This window comes from Gasterosteus aculeatus, chromosome 12, assembly GCF_964276395.1.
Source record: "Gasterosteus aculeatus chromosome 12, fGasAcu3.hap1.1, whole genome shotgun sequence".
Classification (NCBI taxonomy): Eukaryota; Metazoa; Chordata; class Actinopteri; order Perciformes; family Gasterosteidae; genus Gasterosteus; species Gasterosteus aculeatus.
In genome coordinates, this window is record NC_135700.1 from 1,448,890 (window position 1) to 1,466,158 (window position 17,269).

The following is a 17,269-nucleotide window of genomic DNA, read 5'->3' on the forward strand; positions in this document are numbered from 1 at the left end:
CAAAAACAGAGCGCATACCAGCTGTGACGCTGAATCAAGTGTAAAGTATGGAAGGGGGGGACTTTCTATTCCCCTTACCATGGGACCCCGACCACACCTATTGTCAACCTTTATTTTTGATGTCAACAACACACCATCAAGCAAAAACCACAATGAGCCACACCACCAGAAGGAAGTGCTGTTTTGTAGGTGGTTGAACTAAACCTTTTCAAAACAGTTTGGGATAACCATTGTTTGAAACTCAAAACCCAAACATGTGTCCTGTATTTCAGAAGATGAATTAATCTGCCATAGCCCAGGGAAGAGGAAGATCAGAAGTTCTTCCTTTTCAGACTTTTCAGCTTACAGGAAACAGCTTTGGCATTATTCAAGGTCCGACTAGGAAACACCCTCAACTATCAAGTGTGATTCAGACATTTGGGAATAATAGACGACTATTATGAGCAATGACGGAACACATGGCAACAGATAAATAAAGACATTGGCATTGCTTTATCACATTTGGACTCAAACGATAGAAGGTTCAACCCATTCAAGGTGTGTTCTTATGTACGAGTGATTAACAGTTCTTGTCTTTTGTTTGCTTATCACAAGCAGTCATCTTAAACAATAGAAAGACTCAATAGTTACCCAACATGAATGGAAAGCACAGATTACTTGTATTCATTATATATCCATTAGTATTGTTTCACCATCTACCCGAATTAGATATGAAAGCTTTCTGAAAGGGGCCCTGCTGTGTACTGCACCACAGCATGGGTGTCACTGTGCCATTTACAAATCAACGCAAATCAGTGATTGTTTTCAGTCGTGCTATTTGACTGGTGTTGTTTCATAAGAGATCCTGTAAAACGAAAACATTAGCTGCTAAAATTAGATGAGATTGGTTTTTAATTGGGATTTAAGCTTATTCTCACTGCACAGCACTGATACAGCACTATATATGTATTTATACTAGTGCCAGATAAACAAATATTGAACCTGATTATTCACAATAATTGCATTGTAATGTGCAAAATTGAATAATGATTCAAAAGTAGTGTATTGCGCATTTTTATATGTGCAAACACTTAAGGTACTTCCCCCTTTACACAGTAGCAGTTAAAATATTTCTTGTAAATCTCAACTGCCATAACGTTTGTTATTGAAAAGTATGTTAGCCTCTACGGATAATATGTTTCTTTAATCGGGGAGAAACTTAACCAGTCTATCAACAGATTATCTTATTGATAACTAGATAGATATCTAGCTATCAATAATATATGTTCAGTTGCATGTGTCCCTGTTAATTCAATTCAATTCATTTTATTTTGTATAGCCCAAAATCACTAATTACAAATTGGCCTCAGAGGGCTTTACAGTCTGTACACATACGACATCTTTATGTTAGAGTGAAGTGGTCCAGCTCTAAGTACACAGCTGGGATTTACTGTGTAGGGACTTTAGTCTCTGAAGTCCATGCTTATACTGGGTTCATTTTGGAGAATCTCAGTCAAAAACACACACTTTCAGTGGTGCGAGTGATTAATAAATTTGGTTTTATAAACTCTGCTGACTGGAAGAGATACAAAATGAAAATGTCCATAAAAGAGTTTGGTACCTTTCTTCAGTTGTGAGGAAGAGCAGCCTAAGGCTCGCCCCCAAATGTTTTTATTGGTTAACACGCGTGAAGATACCCCTCTTATCAGCCCCGCCCCCTAGCATGTTATTGCGATAATAATGCGTCAAAGAACCCACACACACATGCTGATCAAACGATCACTAGCTGTCTTCAGTGGTAACTTTGCCTCTCAACTGATTGTAAAATTAAAATGTTGCACAATATTAGAATTCTCTGAGTCACGCTGAAATGTGACGTGGATTGGATGTTTGGACAACTTTCACCTCCTTAAACCAACAGTGAACACTGGGTTGAGATTTCGGTGCTTGCACCTGGTCTAAGTTATGTATAGGTATAAAATAAAATCATTGGAAAGATACATTTATGTCATCCAGAAGTATTTTACTAATCAATATAAGTAAATATAAGTAGTAAGTAGGGATATGCCGCATATGTTGGCTACTTTTATTTTACATTGTTACGTTTTTTTCAATTATGTTATATTATTTTGGAAGGTAAATGTAAATGTCATTACTATGTAGTGAATACAGGAAAAACTAAATGTTATTTTCTGTTAAGTGGAGACTCCCACTCTGTAACTACTTGAGTGAATTCAAATCTTTTGTGGATTTCAATTCGGTCCGTCTCCCTTCTATGTGACAGACTGCAAGCCAGTTGCAATGGTTGAATAGTTACTCATAGAATATTCAGTTCAAACAGTAAATGATCATTTTATTCAATTAATTCAATTAGAACTGCACTGACTGAACTAATCCTATTAAATGTGTTGTATCTCTGGTCTTGTCTTAGTGTCCTTTTTCATAAACCCAAACCAAAAATGTGTATTCCAACATAAAATGCACTAGACCTGCATTCTGGTGTGCATTGATTGATTACAACATACAACATACACCCGTGGTCATTTCAACATCTGAGTCTGCAACAGAATAAATGGTGTAGACTAAATTAGGAATTTTACAGAATGTCATTTTCTCAATTTTTGGACAAAGTGGACAAAGCCAATAAGTCCTGGAGAGATGCACGTTCACAGTTCCATTCCAACATTACCAATAACAGCCCTGGCAACTCCAAGCAACTTTTCTCTACCATAAATGACATCCTTAAACCGCAAACTCACTCTCATTCAGAAGCCACAGATGAGAGGTGCAACAATTTCATCACTTTTTTCAGAAAAAAAGTAGACACCATCCGCTCCCTGCTATCCAGTTTCTCTACACTGCCTGTCCCGACTGCTGACCCACAGCCTGGGATTTTCCAACCTCTCAGCTGTTCTTTTGCCATCTCACAGCGAGAAGTTGAGGACATCATCAAAAAGATGAAACCATCCACCTGTGCCCTGGACCCCTTCCCCACAGCCCTGGTAAAATCACAAAGGTCATTAACCACTCTCTCCGGGCTGGCCATGTTTCATCAACACTGAAGACCGCGTTCCACTAAATCAGAAGGATCTAGGCTAGTTTGGCAAGACAGCCTTAAAACCCCACCTTTTTAGGAGAGCTTTTTAGTGAACTCGTTTAGTTTTTTGTTTTCAAACTCTCTGTGTGTTTTTATTGTTAGCACTTAACAGTTTTATCATGTAGCACTTTTTCTTGAATATAAAGTACAAATTAAATGTATTATTATTATTGTTATTATTAAGTCAGTGCAAATACTGTACATGGAGGTTTTGTCGAAAAGGAGATTTTCCGAGGACGTGCAGTAACTTATTCTGTCATCGGGGCCAAAACAGAGAAAAGCCTGTATGACTCCCCACAAGGGGTCCGAATTGATGAGACAAAAAGAAGACAAAATGAAATTCTATAATAAGAGGAGGGGCTGAACATAGATTTTTATAAGCATTGGCCTAACAGACGACTGCTATTTCAGTGCATCCGGTTTTCTTCAAGATGTATTTTGCATAGGTGGAATGGTAAGAATAACAGGCATGCTCCCCCACATAGTTGCACATAAATAAGAATGTGATCTTGTGTTTACTTTGAACGGCCTATTTTTGGTTTAATGTTTTTTTCTCTTTTGCAAAGTTATAATATGACATCTGTGGACTCCAAATAGGCTGCATTGATGTGATGAAATTTAACTTTGTTTCTTGTCTTTGTCTATTCATTGCTTGTCTTGGTAGCATAGACAATATTTTCTTGATCAGAGGACAATGCAATAAATGTGATAGCAAGGCAACTTTTGCAGGACGTCATTACAATATCCATCATAACCACCCCAGTCTCCTGAGAGCTCCCGCTTTTCCATCAGAAAGGGAAGTAGCTTGGCGAACTTTCTCTCTCTTGTGAGTAACAGTTTCACTAATACTCAAGTTCCAATGACACATACATTTTCATTAATCACAGCTAACCTGCTACCTCTATTGTTCACTGCTGTCAGGTGTGTACTAGCAACACAATGCAACATGTCAACATTATCAAAGTTACAGCAGGCAGCCACACTGAATTGCTAAGGACTGACCAACACGTGACACCCACACCCCACATTATAAAATGCACTGCAATACATTACTATTATTCAATTCTTGTTATAATCACCTTTAATTTGTTGTTTTTGCTGAGAAATCCATTTATCATCCGAGCCACTTATCCTATTGAGACGATCCAAGGTGACTTTGGGTGAGGTTAACAGGAGAGCGACAGTCACACACATTCACACCTTGGGACACTAGGGATCCCAGAGGAAACCCCCTCTGACATGGGGAGAACATGTGAACTCCACACAGAAGGATAAATAAATCATTACAGCACCTAGTTATTTTCTATGTATAGTTGGACTGGCCATTGAACAAGGACATGGATTTAATATAGGGATACAACTACATCTTTACTGTAAAGTGCTTCACAATAAAATGTCTTATTATCATTATCATAAGCTGCATGCATGTTTCTGTTGGTATGTTTATTAGTACAGTACAGTCATTCACATTCACAGCTCAAAAACACTTACTGGTGGAGTACCTCTCAAGGAGTAACCAACTATTTTTGTCTCCGTAAGTAGTCTTTCATTACAATTAAGACAATTAGCTAGAGATGGTTTACTGGTGAATTCACAATACATGTGTTATTAACAAATCAGAGACAGTGATTCTCAAAATAAATATTAAGACATTAATATTGGTATGCATGTTATAATTGATGGTGACGCCTTAAAACTCAAATAAATAGTGCATGTAAGATTTCACCCTGGAGCTGTGTAAAGGCACTTGAAACACAGACTCATCTCATTTTCAACCACTTATCCAGGGTTGGGTCGCGGGGGCAACAGCTCCAGCACGGGACCCCAAACTTCCTTTTTCCAGGACACATCTACGAGCTCGACAAGAGGATCCCAAGGAGTCTCCAGGCCAGTGAAGAGATGAAATTCCCCCACCTAGTCCTGGACCTTCCCCCGGGCCAGCTGGCCGTGCCTGGAACACGTTCTTGTGGAGGCGCCGAGGGGGCATCCTTACCAGAAGCCCAAACCAAAAGCAAATGCAGTACTGCCCCTGCTGCTCATATTATCCAGCCAAACTCACACGTCCTGCACTGACGTTGTACCCGCAGATCCGTGGGTGAGTTACGCGTAACACCTGGCTTTATAGTACCATGGTGTCACATTGGTAATCGTGATTTTGTTATTTAGCCGCCGATAGCAGCATTACCTGGCCTCGTACCGCCTTCTGGAGCAGATGGATATTGCCTGATCGGTCAACGTGATCTCCAAAACCTGTTCGTAAAAATGTATTTGAAAATCTTGAACACACAAATTCGTAACAATACATACGAACTGGCGGTGGTTAACCACGCCCCTTGAGTGAACAACATAGCGGACCATGGCGGATTCTTGAGTGAACGTCTCTCCGCCATGTTGGATTTTTTGAGGGGGTTAGGGTTAGTATAGTATTCTTACAAGTTAACATTGATTTCTCGTTAAAAATGCAATCATAACACATTTTACATCGTTAGACTTCACGAAGTGTGTTTACGGGGTGCAGGTCCCCGTTCACTTTGAATAGGGTGACGTCATCAGTTGCAGTCCGTATTTATTTCGTATGTATCACTACGAATTTGTATGTTCAAGATTTTCGTATACATTTTTACGAATAGGTTTTGGTGATCAGGCAGGATCGGTGGGGGCTTTCCTTTCGTCAGTTCCTATCATTTAAGTGTTTATTCTATTGATTTGATTTCATCAAAATCGCATTGTTCCTCTTCAATCCTTGGTTCAGCCGAACCCTCATATTCAGCACTTTGAAGTAGACTGCGTGATACTCCAGCTCCGCCTCTAGAAAAGAGGGCATAGTGATCCATCCTTACTGTGTATACAGTAAAGTCCTTCTCCACAACTACCCCTAACTCCCCCCCACTCACTGCTTTGCCTCCTTTACGAAAGAAGCTGCCGCCCTCCAACGCCGTCGGTACACTACAACTATGGCGTTATATTTGTGCCACAATCCTGAGCGAGTAATTGTAAGTTTTGAGCACAGAGAACTATATTTTAGCGAAGAAAAACATATTCCGTGCGCGCAGTTTACTCAGGTGCCCTCTCCACAAAATGGTTTTCTGCGCGCAGGCAGCCGTTGCTGCGCTCGCTCCACCTCTTCACGCTGCGCTCGCTCGACGGTTCACTCACGCGCTCACGCGACTTGCAGCAGCGTTACATTTGTGCCACAAAACCAACCAATCAGAGAATTAACGAAGGTCAATTGTGATTGGCTGTTGGTCTCCAATCACAACGCTAGTAGAACTACCTACAGCATCGCGGAAGCTCAGCGAGTTGTTGAAGTTTGCAGCATTTGTGCTAAATGCTAATGGCCTGGATTAAAACACTTAAGAACACTTGTTCTTATCATTGCTTCGGTCATGTCTTTAGGAAGTGTTGTGATTGGAGACCAACAGCCAATCACAATTGACCTTCTTTAATTCTCTGATTGGTTGGTTTTGTGGCACAAACGTAACGCTGCTGCAAGTCGAGCGAGCGCAGCGTGAAGAGGTGGAGAGAGAGAGCGCAGCAACGGCTGCCTGCGCGCAGAAAACCAGTTTGTGGAGAGGGCACCTGAGTAAACTGCGCGCACGGAATATGTTTTTCTTTGCTAAAATATAGTTCTCTGTGCTCAAAACTTACAATTACGCGCTCAGGATTGTGGCACAAATATAACGCCATATACAACTGCCTCTGGAGTCCCACCAGATATCATAAACCAGAAGGCCTCCTTGCCAGTCGGACAGCTTGCCTGACCCCCGGTGTCCACTCCAGTGTTTGGAGGGTTAGCACCCCTTCATGCACATAAGACTTCAACGCCACAGCTTCAGCAATGGAAGTTTTGAACATACACCACTCTAGTTCAATGTCCTATACCTCCACAGGAATGCGAGAGAAGCCCTGTCGGAGGTGTGAGTTGAAAATCTTTTGGTCCGGGGCCTCCTCGAAACGCTCCCAGTTCACCCGCACTACGGGCTTGGGTTTACCAAGTCGATCCCAAGTTTTCCCCAATCCTCTGACCCAGCTCACCACCAGGTGATGATCAGCTGACTCCTGTTCCCAACTTCAGATCAGACGACAATTACAAAATACAAAATCATCATCGCTCTTTAGCTTAGGGTGCTCTGGTACCACGTACGCTTATGAACATCCAAACATGGTGTTTGTTATGGTCAATTCATGACTGAAACATAGACTGCTTTTTAGCGTTTATTTAGAAAGTAAGCAAGTAGACTTAAAAAGAATAAAGACTCATACAGGAAATGAAGAATTAATCAATGAAGAGACAATTGATTGGGTTTGACAAACACTGATTCATTAACTACTGATTCAATAACTACATTTATTATGGGTGTAAATGGGCAACCAGAACAGAATGAAGACAGACTTAGGCAATTATCTATTATTCCCCAAACCTCACAAAAATAAAGCAGCAGCTCATATCTTGTAATTATTATAGATGACTGACAGTTAGCATCTTGCTGCATTACCTTAATAAACAACTGTTTGTTGTTTGTGGAAATGCTCACTGCTTGCTGCATATATTTGTCTTCCATTCAATATACCAGATGTTCTTGCCCAGTTTTTAGCAAAAGGATCAACACTGATTTACTGGATAAACTCTCTCTCTGCTCTGCCACTGGATAAAGATTTGGTTGTACTCCATGTTGCAGATGCTGTACGAGCAACAGCTTTCATCAATCATTGTCGTAGGGATTAAATATCTTACCATTTGACCAAATACTGGTTTACTTTACTTCAAACTGTGTATTTTTTTAACTAAAATGTCAATGTCACACTGGTTCTGCAATGCAGGTTTGGTTGCTCTTGCCATGCTAGAGAGATATGCCACATGTTTAGGTTTATGAACAGTATCAGTGTATCAGGTTGGACTGATAGCTCTGGGCGATGTTACTGTTTGTCTAACAGGAGTGGTGCTGGTGAGAGAGCAAAACCCCAGGAGTAAAAAACTAGAGGGAGATCTCACCAGAGAAAGAAATCGTAGTAGCCTTGCCAGTAAGTCAGCATATTTCTCACCTATGGTTCACTGGTTTTGAAGTTTATATGCAAACTCATGTTCCACTATCATTCAGAAATTTACCATGTTCCAAATTAAATTTAGCAAATATACCCATCATATTCTTAGACCCTATTCAAATGAAACATATTGCAAATAAGGCATATGCCAGTATTTTTCATGACAGATACACAGTGCATTTGGTACATCTTTATCTATTGGGTTTTTATGGGACACACTGCCCCATAGCACATGAACAGGAATATTTGGTGCATGTAAAAAAACAGTTATTACCTGGTTTTTATAGGTTTTTGGTAAGATTTCTGAAGTACGGTTCGTAATTAACACAAAATGAAGAGATTTTAAAGAGTTAATGCAGGAGTAATATGATCCCTTTTCTTTGTTCTGGTTAATACACATACTGCAACTTTCTGAATGAACTAGAAAGGTTTAGAGACTTATTAGAGCAGCCTGATGATAAAGAATTGCAGTAATCTAGAAGTAACAAAGGCATGAACTAATATCCCTTTGAGACAGGAAGTGCCTGTTTTTTTATATATATATTACGTAGGCGAAAGGTGAAAGGTAGTTCGTAGGTGAAAGGTGAAAGGTAGTTCATGAAGTTTGTTTTATCTGAGAATTAAAGGACACATCCTAGTCGAAGATAACTCCAAGATTCTTTACGGTGCTGCCGGATAAGTGCAGGGAGCCTGTTTAGGGCCGCGGATATCAGTTTCGTAGATTGAACCAATCAGAAGAGTGTGATTTTGTTTTGAAGTTTTACTTGCATTCAGCATATGATAACACAAGAGACATTTCAGGGTCATGGTGAAATTTGACAACACGAGTATGAACTTTTAATCTACATGAAATAATCCAGTTTAGGCTATGCCTTTGAGTAGCCAAGGCCTGGCAACATACGCCTATACATTTCTAACACAGAAATAAAGAAACTCCACTCGTTCCCTTATAGACACCGACATCCCCATCAGTCCCCTGCTTCTCCGTCTCATCCGACTGGGCGGAGATGCCACCTCTCCTAAAGAATGTTCTTATAAGTTACCTGGCAGAGTGAGAAAACAAGTAGCCTCCCTGAGGTCCTGGTGCCCGGGGGGAAGTTTTGGTTGATAAGACAAATCGAAATGTCTTCAGAATCAAAATTGTATTTATTGTCTTTAAATACACATAAACATGAATCCAACATTTTGTAGCGAACGGAAACATTGATGGAGAAGAAGAATCTTTCAGTCCGTAACACACACATTCAGCTTCCCACAGGAGCTCTCTTAAGCTGGGTACCAGTTCATTCATATATATATATATATATATATATATATATATATATATATATATATATATAATCTAAACTATACATGTCATATTAAAGTTGTGAAGTAAAAAGTACAGTATTAGGTAGAAAGAAGCATCGAATTAAAATACCCTTAAAAGTTCTCAACAAGTTATTTAGTTTTGATGTGAAGGGCAATTCAAAGATGAATTCAATGTGAATCCCCACCGAAGTGAGAAACTCTGCCCCCGTGTGTGTGATGTGTGCTTACAAACATTGTCCTCCATCCGCCTGGGGGCGCTGCAGCGCTATGAAGCTGCTTTTATCAGCACTGCCCGGCAATCGCCTTTGTTCCGGGCAACAGCGTGCTTGCAGCGTCGCACGGTTTAAGAGGACGTTTTGATGAGAAGCTAGTTGGTTGTGACGTCTGTTAGCGGCATCAACATGGTGAAATTATCTGCGGAGCTGATTGAGCAAGCGGCTCAGTATACTAACCCGGTGAGGGACAGAGAGTTGGATCTACGAGGTTAGTTCAACTTACTTCATAAGAGTATCACGTTAGCTAACGTTAGCTTGCTCGGGCTTCGTGCGGGCCTCACGCAGCGCACCGTGACACAAAACGGGAGCCGTGTTTGTACTGCGGGATAAGCAGCAACGCGCCTCTGCGGGTTAATAAAGGTTACAACCGGTCAAATGACTATTTACGACATGTGGTAACTACGGCGCCCCCGCTGACGCTTTGCGCGCCAGAGTACAGGCCAGCGGCTCGGCCGTAAGGCGAATACAACTCTGCTCCGAACACAAGCGACCTCCCGGGAAACACATTTTCTGTCTATTATCAGCAACGCAGTACTGGCGGCCTTTAACTAACTTAAACCACAGTTCATTAACAGGGATCGCGGTTGGTCTTGCGAGATTTGCGTTCTTCTCGCGGGAGCTCACACATTGAGTGCGTAAACAGACGCTGTAAATCGCGTTCTGCTGCAAGAACGTACAAATCAGTTTTGTATCATAGAACACACACAGAATAATCCATTGCTTTTTCATTAACCACATTTCGAGGATCATGTTAATGCCACTTCCAGGTGGGGGGTCAGGATGGCTCCTCGAAGGCACATCCTGGCACTTCCACCTGGTTGATAATATTTAGTTTGCTGTTGGGGAAAGCTAAAAACAAACACGGTGTTGATTGTAGTTTGAACGGCAAGTATTGCATCTTTTCATGGCGTAGCTGATTCTTTCCCTGTGCCAATGAACTGCCTGACCGGTTTTATTCGTAACATTGTATGGATCTTCTGTTTGCACTGGAAAAGAACCGTTTGTGTTGTCATCTGAAACCATAAATGCTGTTGTACTATCGGCGCGTGGTGTTCAACGTGTCATCCTATGGTCATCACACCGGCTTTGGATTGGTCTAACTAAAATGGACTAGAGTACATCATACATCCTCAACTTTTAATGTTTTGTATTTTTACACCCTGCAGCTTATAAAATTCCAGTGCTTGAAAATCTTGGCGCCACTCTGGACCAGTTTGACGCCATTGACTTCTCTGATAATGAAATCCGAAAACTGGACGGCTTTCCTCTGCTCAGAAGGCTGAAAACATTGCTAATGAACAACAACAGGATTTGGTGAGTTAATGCTGCGTGCTGTAAAGTTTCAGAATATGTTCCAATTCAAAGCATTTTTTCTCTAGTCACTTCAAGGCATTGCTTTAACCTTTCTAATGACCTTTACTGTAATTAGGTCCAGTCAGCTGTGTGGTACTGTCCATAGGGACAAAAGGGGCTAACCACGTCCTCTTTGGTTGTCGGTCTGTGCATGTGGAGCGTTGACAGGCTCTCAACTTGTGTTGACGACAACAAGGCTTCTGGTGTGACTGGATACAGTAATGGGAGCATAAATGGCCCGTTAACAAATGGGTTCAACGTGACTTTGTAGCTCTCAGCTGCCTTGCTGTATTTTCTTTTCATCAGCACACATGTAGTACATGCTGTATGTGAGACGGTCCAAACCACTAAAGTGCGGCCTTTGTTTGAACTGGTCACCATTGACCAGCCAGTGCATCGCGGTCTGCTTGTAACTTGATGAAATGTTTCTGCAGTCGCATAGGAGAGAATCTGGAGCACTCCCTGTCGGCGCTCACCGAACTTGTTCTCACCAACAACAACATTCAGGAGCTGGTAAGTAAAGAGCGCTATCTGAATGTGGTGTTCATTTTGAGAGTACAGACTGGTTGACTGCTCATGTCTCGCTGCGGCCCTCGACAAAGGGAGGATTCATTGTTACACTTCACAGGTGTTGAGCTGTTTCTCTGGTAATTTCAGGTCATTTTTAAATGTATTTAGTTTCCTCTTTTTTTGACCTGGATATTTATATTCCGATATAGTTTGTTTTTCTGAATCAATATTGTTTTCATGTGCAGGGTGACTTGGATCCTCTGGCAACAGTGAAGACATTGACTCTTCTCAGGTATGATTTAATATGTGAATGTATTTGCAACCATATATTTGGTAGTTGCTATCAGTGAAACAGCGTGATTCTTAGTACCAACTTCAGTTCAATGGTGAACAATAACTGTATTTCAACATATGCTGAATTGTTTTTTGCCAAGTTTTAGTTTTTTTTTTATGTTACGATTTCCCCACCACAAAAATAATCCATCTCTGCATCACAAAAAGAAAAACGGTTGTTGTGCCCCAATGAATTATGGTCATACCTGTTTGTAATCACTGAATTTCCAGCTTGTTAAGGAATCCAGTTACGAACAAGAAGCATTACAGGCTGTATGTCATCAACAAAATGCCACAGATCCGTGTGCTCGACTTCCAGAAGGTAAAGCTCAAGGTAAGTACGTGGATCAGGCATGCTGTGCACTACGGGGGTGTGAACCTGGGGGACACTAGTTCGTGGCCAGACGTGGGGTGAGAGTCGGAAACGGTATAAACTTTCACTGTGGATATTAACATGTGTTGAACTCGTCTATCCTGGTGAACTGTACATTTTCTAGCTTTGCCCCCCTCGGGTGAAGCTCTGTCTACTTTATAAGAGTTTACTTTAACCGTGTGATATTGTCATAGGAACGCCAGGAGGCAGAGAAAATGTTCAAGGGCAAACGGGGGGCTCAACTTGCAAAGGATATTGCCAAGCGAACGAAAACGTAAGATGAAAGTCTGTGTTGGACAGCAGCTCCTCAGGATCACTGGACACGGGCTGATTCGACTGGTTCACCGTCAAAAAATCCAGACGTTGTCTTCCTTTAACGCATGCAATCATTCATGACAAAATTCCTGATTTAATCATCATTTTAAAATGCAGAAAATCCTTAACTGTGGGATCGGCACCAAAAGATCAACCGCCCCGTTTCAATCGGGAGCAAGCGCACAGCTTCCATGGCGATGGTCATAATCTATAAGTGGGCCATCAAACCTACAGTCAGAACCGTTCCCCACAGTGTTGCTCAGGACTGCTGTCTGTGGACAATGTATCAGTTTACTGACCCAAGAAAAGATACTATACATGAGATCACTACACTGAGGACTGAGAAGCCATCGTGTCGCTGTGTTGTCTAAATGAGGCTTCTTCCTTTCAGCTTCACGCCGGGGGCGGCAGCACAGCTGGAGAAGAAGAGGACGGGCCCGTCACAAGCAGATGTCGAAGCGATCAAGGTTGGTCGTGTGTTTTCACAGCTGCTCTTGAATCGTTGGGAATGTGATATTGTATTTTTGGCATTTAACAAAAAGTCTGACATGAGATGCTGCATCTCAAGGTTCATTCACCATCATTCCCACGACCTTTGGCGTCTTCTCGGGAGGCGCTGCACGTTTTACGTCTGTTGAGACTGCCAAAGAGCATTATCAGACGGTAATATGTTCTATGGCTACATTAGAGGGCCGTGGTACCTTGTCTTATCTTTTACAGTGCGGCTGTCGTTTGTGCACGACGTATGGTCACTGAGGTTGTGTACAGTCATTTAGGAAGATTAGTCTTTTGAAGTATGTTTCTATTTCAGTGAACACTTTAATTACTCCCATAATTATTACTATTCCCCCTCTGTACTAGTGTATCCACATCATGCCACACACACTGCCTATTGTTGAACATCCCCTCATTAAAACCAGTGCCATTTAGACAACAGATTATGTATTTCCTGTCATTCTAAGGTAAATAATGCTACTATCTTTGCATCAAAAGGGTATCTATAGGCTGACCTTCTGATTGACACCTTCTTTGAACCAATGCGAGCTGGCATGTTCTGACCCATCTGGTTTATAGCCAATAAGTCTGCATTGAATGAAAGGACACGCCCCTTTCCTTATTCTGTGTCAAGAAGGACCTTTATAACACCTTTATCGCCTTCCATTAGAGCCCCAACTTAAGACAAGTAGCCTAAGTAGGACAATGGTTAACGCGGCTTCTTCGGAGCCTCCAAACGGCCTTTTTTTGGAAACATCCCCTTAGAATTGGGTTAGGCTTCGTGCCGTGATCCCATTTGTGTTTTCCACCTAATTGGTCTCTGCTGCAGGGATCCGTTTGCAAAAAGATATTTTACTTCAGTGTCTTCAAACTTATTTGAACCGATTACTCCATGCCAGTAGTTATTACACTGAAGACCGGGGGCCTCGTTTATAAACGTTGCATACGCACAAAAGGCGTACGCCGCTCTCTACGCAATAATTGGTATTTATAAAAAGCAAACTTGACGGAAAAATGTGCGGTCCTTCAGGCAAGCTCGGACCCACCTGTACGCACAAAAACGGGTGAAATGAGAACCATCGGCAAATGCAAGAAACACGCAAACGTGTGTGAAAGTGTGTAAAACTAGACTGTTGTAAAAGAAATGCCAATACTGCCTCTCATAAATAACACAAACAGATACAAATTAACACATTTTCAAAAAGAAAAGTGAAATATGTTCTGCAATAATATTGGCATGTTATGCAATTCATCCTCAAAACACAGCTGTTGCTTGTCAGATGCAATTAAATGGAATAAAATGCCATGATGCCGTCACAATGCGTAATGACGCTGATGGCTGATCTTGCGCTCTTAGAAGATGTGGCACATGGAAGGATTGGCGCTGTAGTGCAGCGCACCATCGGCCTGTTTAAGGGCAGATGGCGCTGTAGTGCAGCGCACCATCGGCCTGTCTAAGGGCAGATGGCGCTGTAGTGCAGCGCACCATCGGCCTGTCTAAGGGCAGATGGCGCTGTAGTGCAGCGCACCATCGGCCTGTCTAAGGGCAGATGGCGCTGTAGTGCAGCGCACCATCGGCCTGTCTAAGGGCAGATGGCGCTGTAGTGCAGCGCACCATCGGCCTGTCTAAGGGCAGATGGCGCTGTAGTGCAGCGCACCATCGGCCTGTCTAAGGGCAGATGGCGCTGTAGTGCAGCGCACCATCGGCCTGTCTAAGGGCAGATGGCGCTGTAGTGCAGCGCACCATCGGCCTGTCTAAGGGCAGATGGCGCTGCCTCGACTGCACTGGAGGGAGGTTATTGTTTACTCCTGAAAGGTGTGAAACATCGTGCTGGCATGTGCTGTGCTACATGATGTGGCACAGCTTCCAAACGTGCCTCGACCCCCTGACGCCGATGTTGGCCCCGACCCTGATCCCCAATCATTGCCGGCAGTCTCTCATCAAGAGGGGACGGCTCCGGTGTCCCCTTTCCCACTCGGGGCAGACACACCTTGGCGATGGCGCTAAACGCTTTTTTGCATCCACTTTGATGTCAGACCATTTTTTCTTCATTTCGGCCGGTCCGAGGTTGTGAGGCTGCAGCGTTGCTCTGCAACCTTTTGCCACTCAAGTGCCTTTTTGGCATTAGTGATGTCCATACTGTGCCCTCCAAAAAGCATTTGACTTCTCCTTTTCACCTCCCAATGATCATTTCCACTTCACACTGAGTGAGGTTACGTTTCTTCGTTTTCCTCTCAGTGTTTCGCAACCGATGAATATTAATTTGTGGGCGTTCCACAGACTATCTATGGGCGTGACATGAAGCCGCAAAAGCTGCGCTGCATTTAGAAGTGATTGTGATTTATTAAGGGAAAACTGCGTGGGACGTGCGTGCGCACGTTTTTGTAAGTCTGAATATTTCTGTGCGTACGCACGTCCTACGTTTCATCCGTACACCACTCTTGGTGCAAATCCTACGCAAGGTTTTACAAATGAGGCCCTAGAACCGTGCATGTTGATCCAAATGGTTCAAGAACAGCTTTGTTATCTTTGGGTTTGCCTTGGACAGACGTTTGAGGCCAAGTTGACTGGAGTGGTAAGCGGGTAATGGCTTGAACGGATACTTGATTCACACCTTTTGTCATATTTCACTCTAAATCCATCATAATTTCCCTTGAATCCATGTTCCAGTGGGCTTAGCATAAAATGAATATCTCACCGGGTGGAAGAAACACCATTGATGACTTTATTCAATCACTCAGAGGAAAGCGCCCATCTCTTGCTCGTTTCCTGTAAAATGATCCCTGGAAGTCTTTGTAATAGTTCATCTGCTGACTTGAGCATTTACTTTTCAGATTGCCATTGCTAATGCTTCATCGTTGGCAGAGGTGGAGCGGTTGAAAGGGATGCTGCAAGCTGGTCAGATCCCAGGACGAGATCAGAGACCAGGTCAGTCTAAATACTGTGGAACATGAAGTCCCCTTTTGACGTATACAAGTACATTTCTCCAGGTTTCCTCTTTTGTGTGGTGTGGCAGCAATATTGCGTGATCTATCTTCCTCTGTGCCGTGGAGCAGCATCATTGTCCAAAAACGATCGATGACCACTAGGTGACCGCCTAGCGAGCCCCCAGCAAATGCAATTTCCTCCCGTTTAAAGTTGTCTGAAAGCTAGAGGGACCATTTTTAGAATACGATATTACTACTGTGAATAGTTGCTATTGCTGTGTCTTTCTTTTATAATTCTGACCTGCCGTTACAGATTTACTCTTAACTATAACCTCTGCTTCAAACTAGTGTTATTAAAGTAGCGTGACCAAATCATGATAAAGTTATCATTTAAAAAATGTACCTTTTTTATTATCATGGACCTTCGGCAAATCACTTAACAGCTCCTCCAAACGTGCAAATAGACCGACCACGACGGGTCGTTTGTCATAAATCAGCACAGATGTTATGCTGATAGGTCCAGAATTATGACAAATTAGCCGTCGACAGACACGCGCAGACACAGATCGAAAACACATGAAGCATAATAAAACCTACTTGCAGCTTTACCCTAATCTGAATTAGATTTTCTTTTGGTAACCTTATTGTAAGATTCATGGATTGATGAATGTTATTTTGTAAATCAGATCCATCTGGGATGATGGAGGAGGAGGGGGGGGTAGAAGAAGAAGAAGAGGAGGAGGAGGAGGAGGAAGATGGTAACACTGCACATATGGCTGGAGCTTCTGGAGAGGAGATGAACGAGGACGATCAAGAAGCGGATGAAGACATGGAACCAGAGCCGCATATTAATGGCTCCTGAATACCTGGTGATATTTGTTGAATTTCTTATGTAGTTCTTAAGTTGGACATTTTTTTTTTACCATACATTAAACTGTTTTCTAATGTTTCTCTGTCCAGATTCTTTTAAACTGTTTATGGGTCCACAAATGTATAGACATAGAGATTGAGGTGAGAATCAAATGCAGAAAGCTCCCCTACTTTTACAGATTTATGTGGGGTGTGATTCATGGATCACTGGATCTTATGCAACCAAAAGCATCATTCAGTTTGTCGTGTTCTTTTTCATTTTTATATGGACTCTTAACAGAACTTTACTGTCGACTTAAAGGCCAATTTCTATTTTGTCATGAAAATTAAAGTATTCGCTTCAAGCTTTGGTTTGTGCAATCAGTCAATATTACTAATGTTGCTTTG

General features: G+C 42.2%; 1 protein-coding gene across 1 annotated transcript; it reads left to right on the plus strand.

The window, feature by feature from the left end:
• Window positions 1–9,648: 9,648 nt before the first annotated feature.
• snrpa1 (small nuclear ribonucleoprotein polypeptide A') lies at window positions 9,649–17,226 on the plus strand. Its single transcript, XM_040203029.2, has 9 exons — window positions 9,649–9,913; window positions 10,872–11,019; window positions 11,493–11,571; window positions 11,814–11,860; window positions 12,133–12,235; window positions 12,469–12,548; window positions 12,981–13,056; window positions 15,920–16,013; window positions 16,699–17,226. The coding sequence occupies exons 1-9, from the start codon at window positions 9,832–9,834 to the stop codon at window positions 16,872–16,874; spliced, it is 885 nt and encodes a 294-aa protein (XP_040058963.1). The 5' UTR covers window positions 9,649–9,831; the 3' UTR covers window positions 16,875–17,226.
• Window positions 17,227–17,269: the final 43 nt, after the last annotated feature.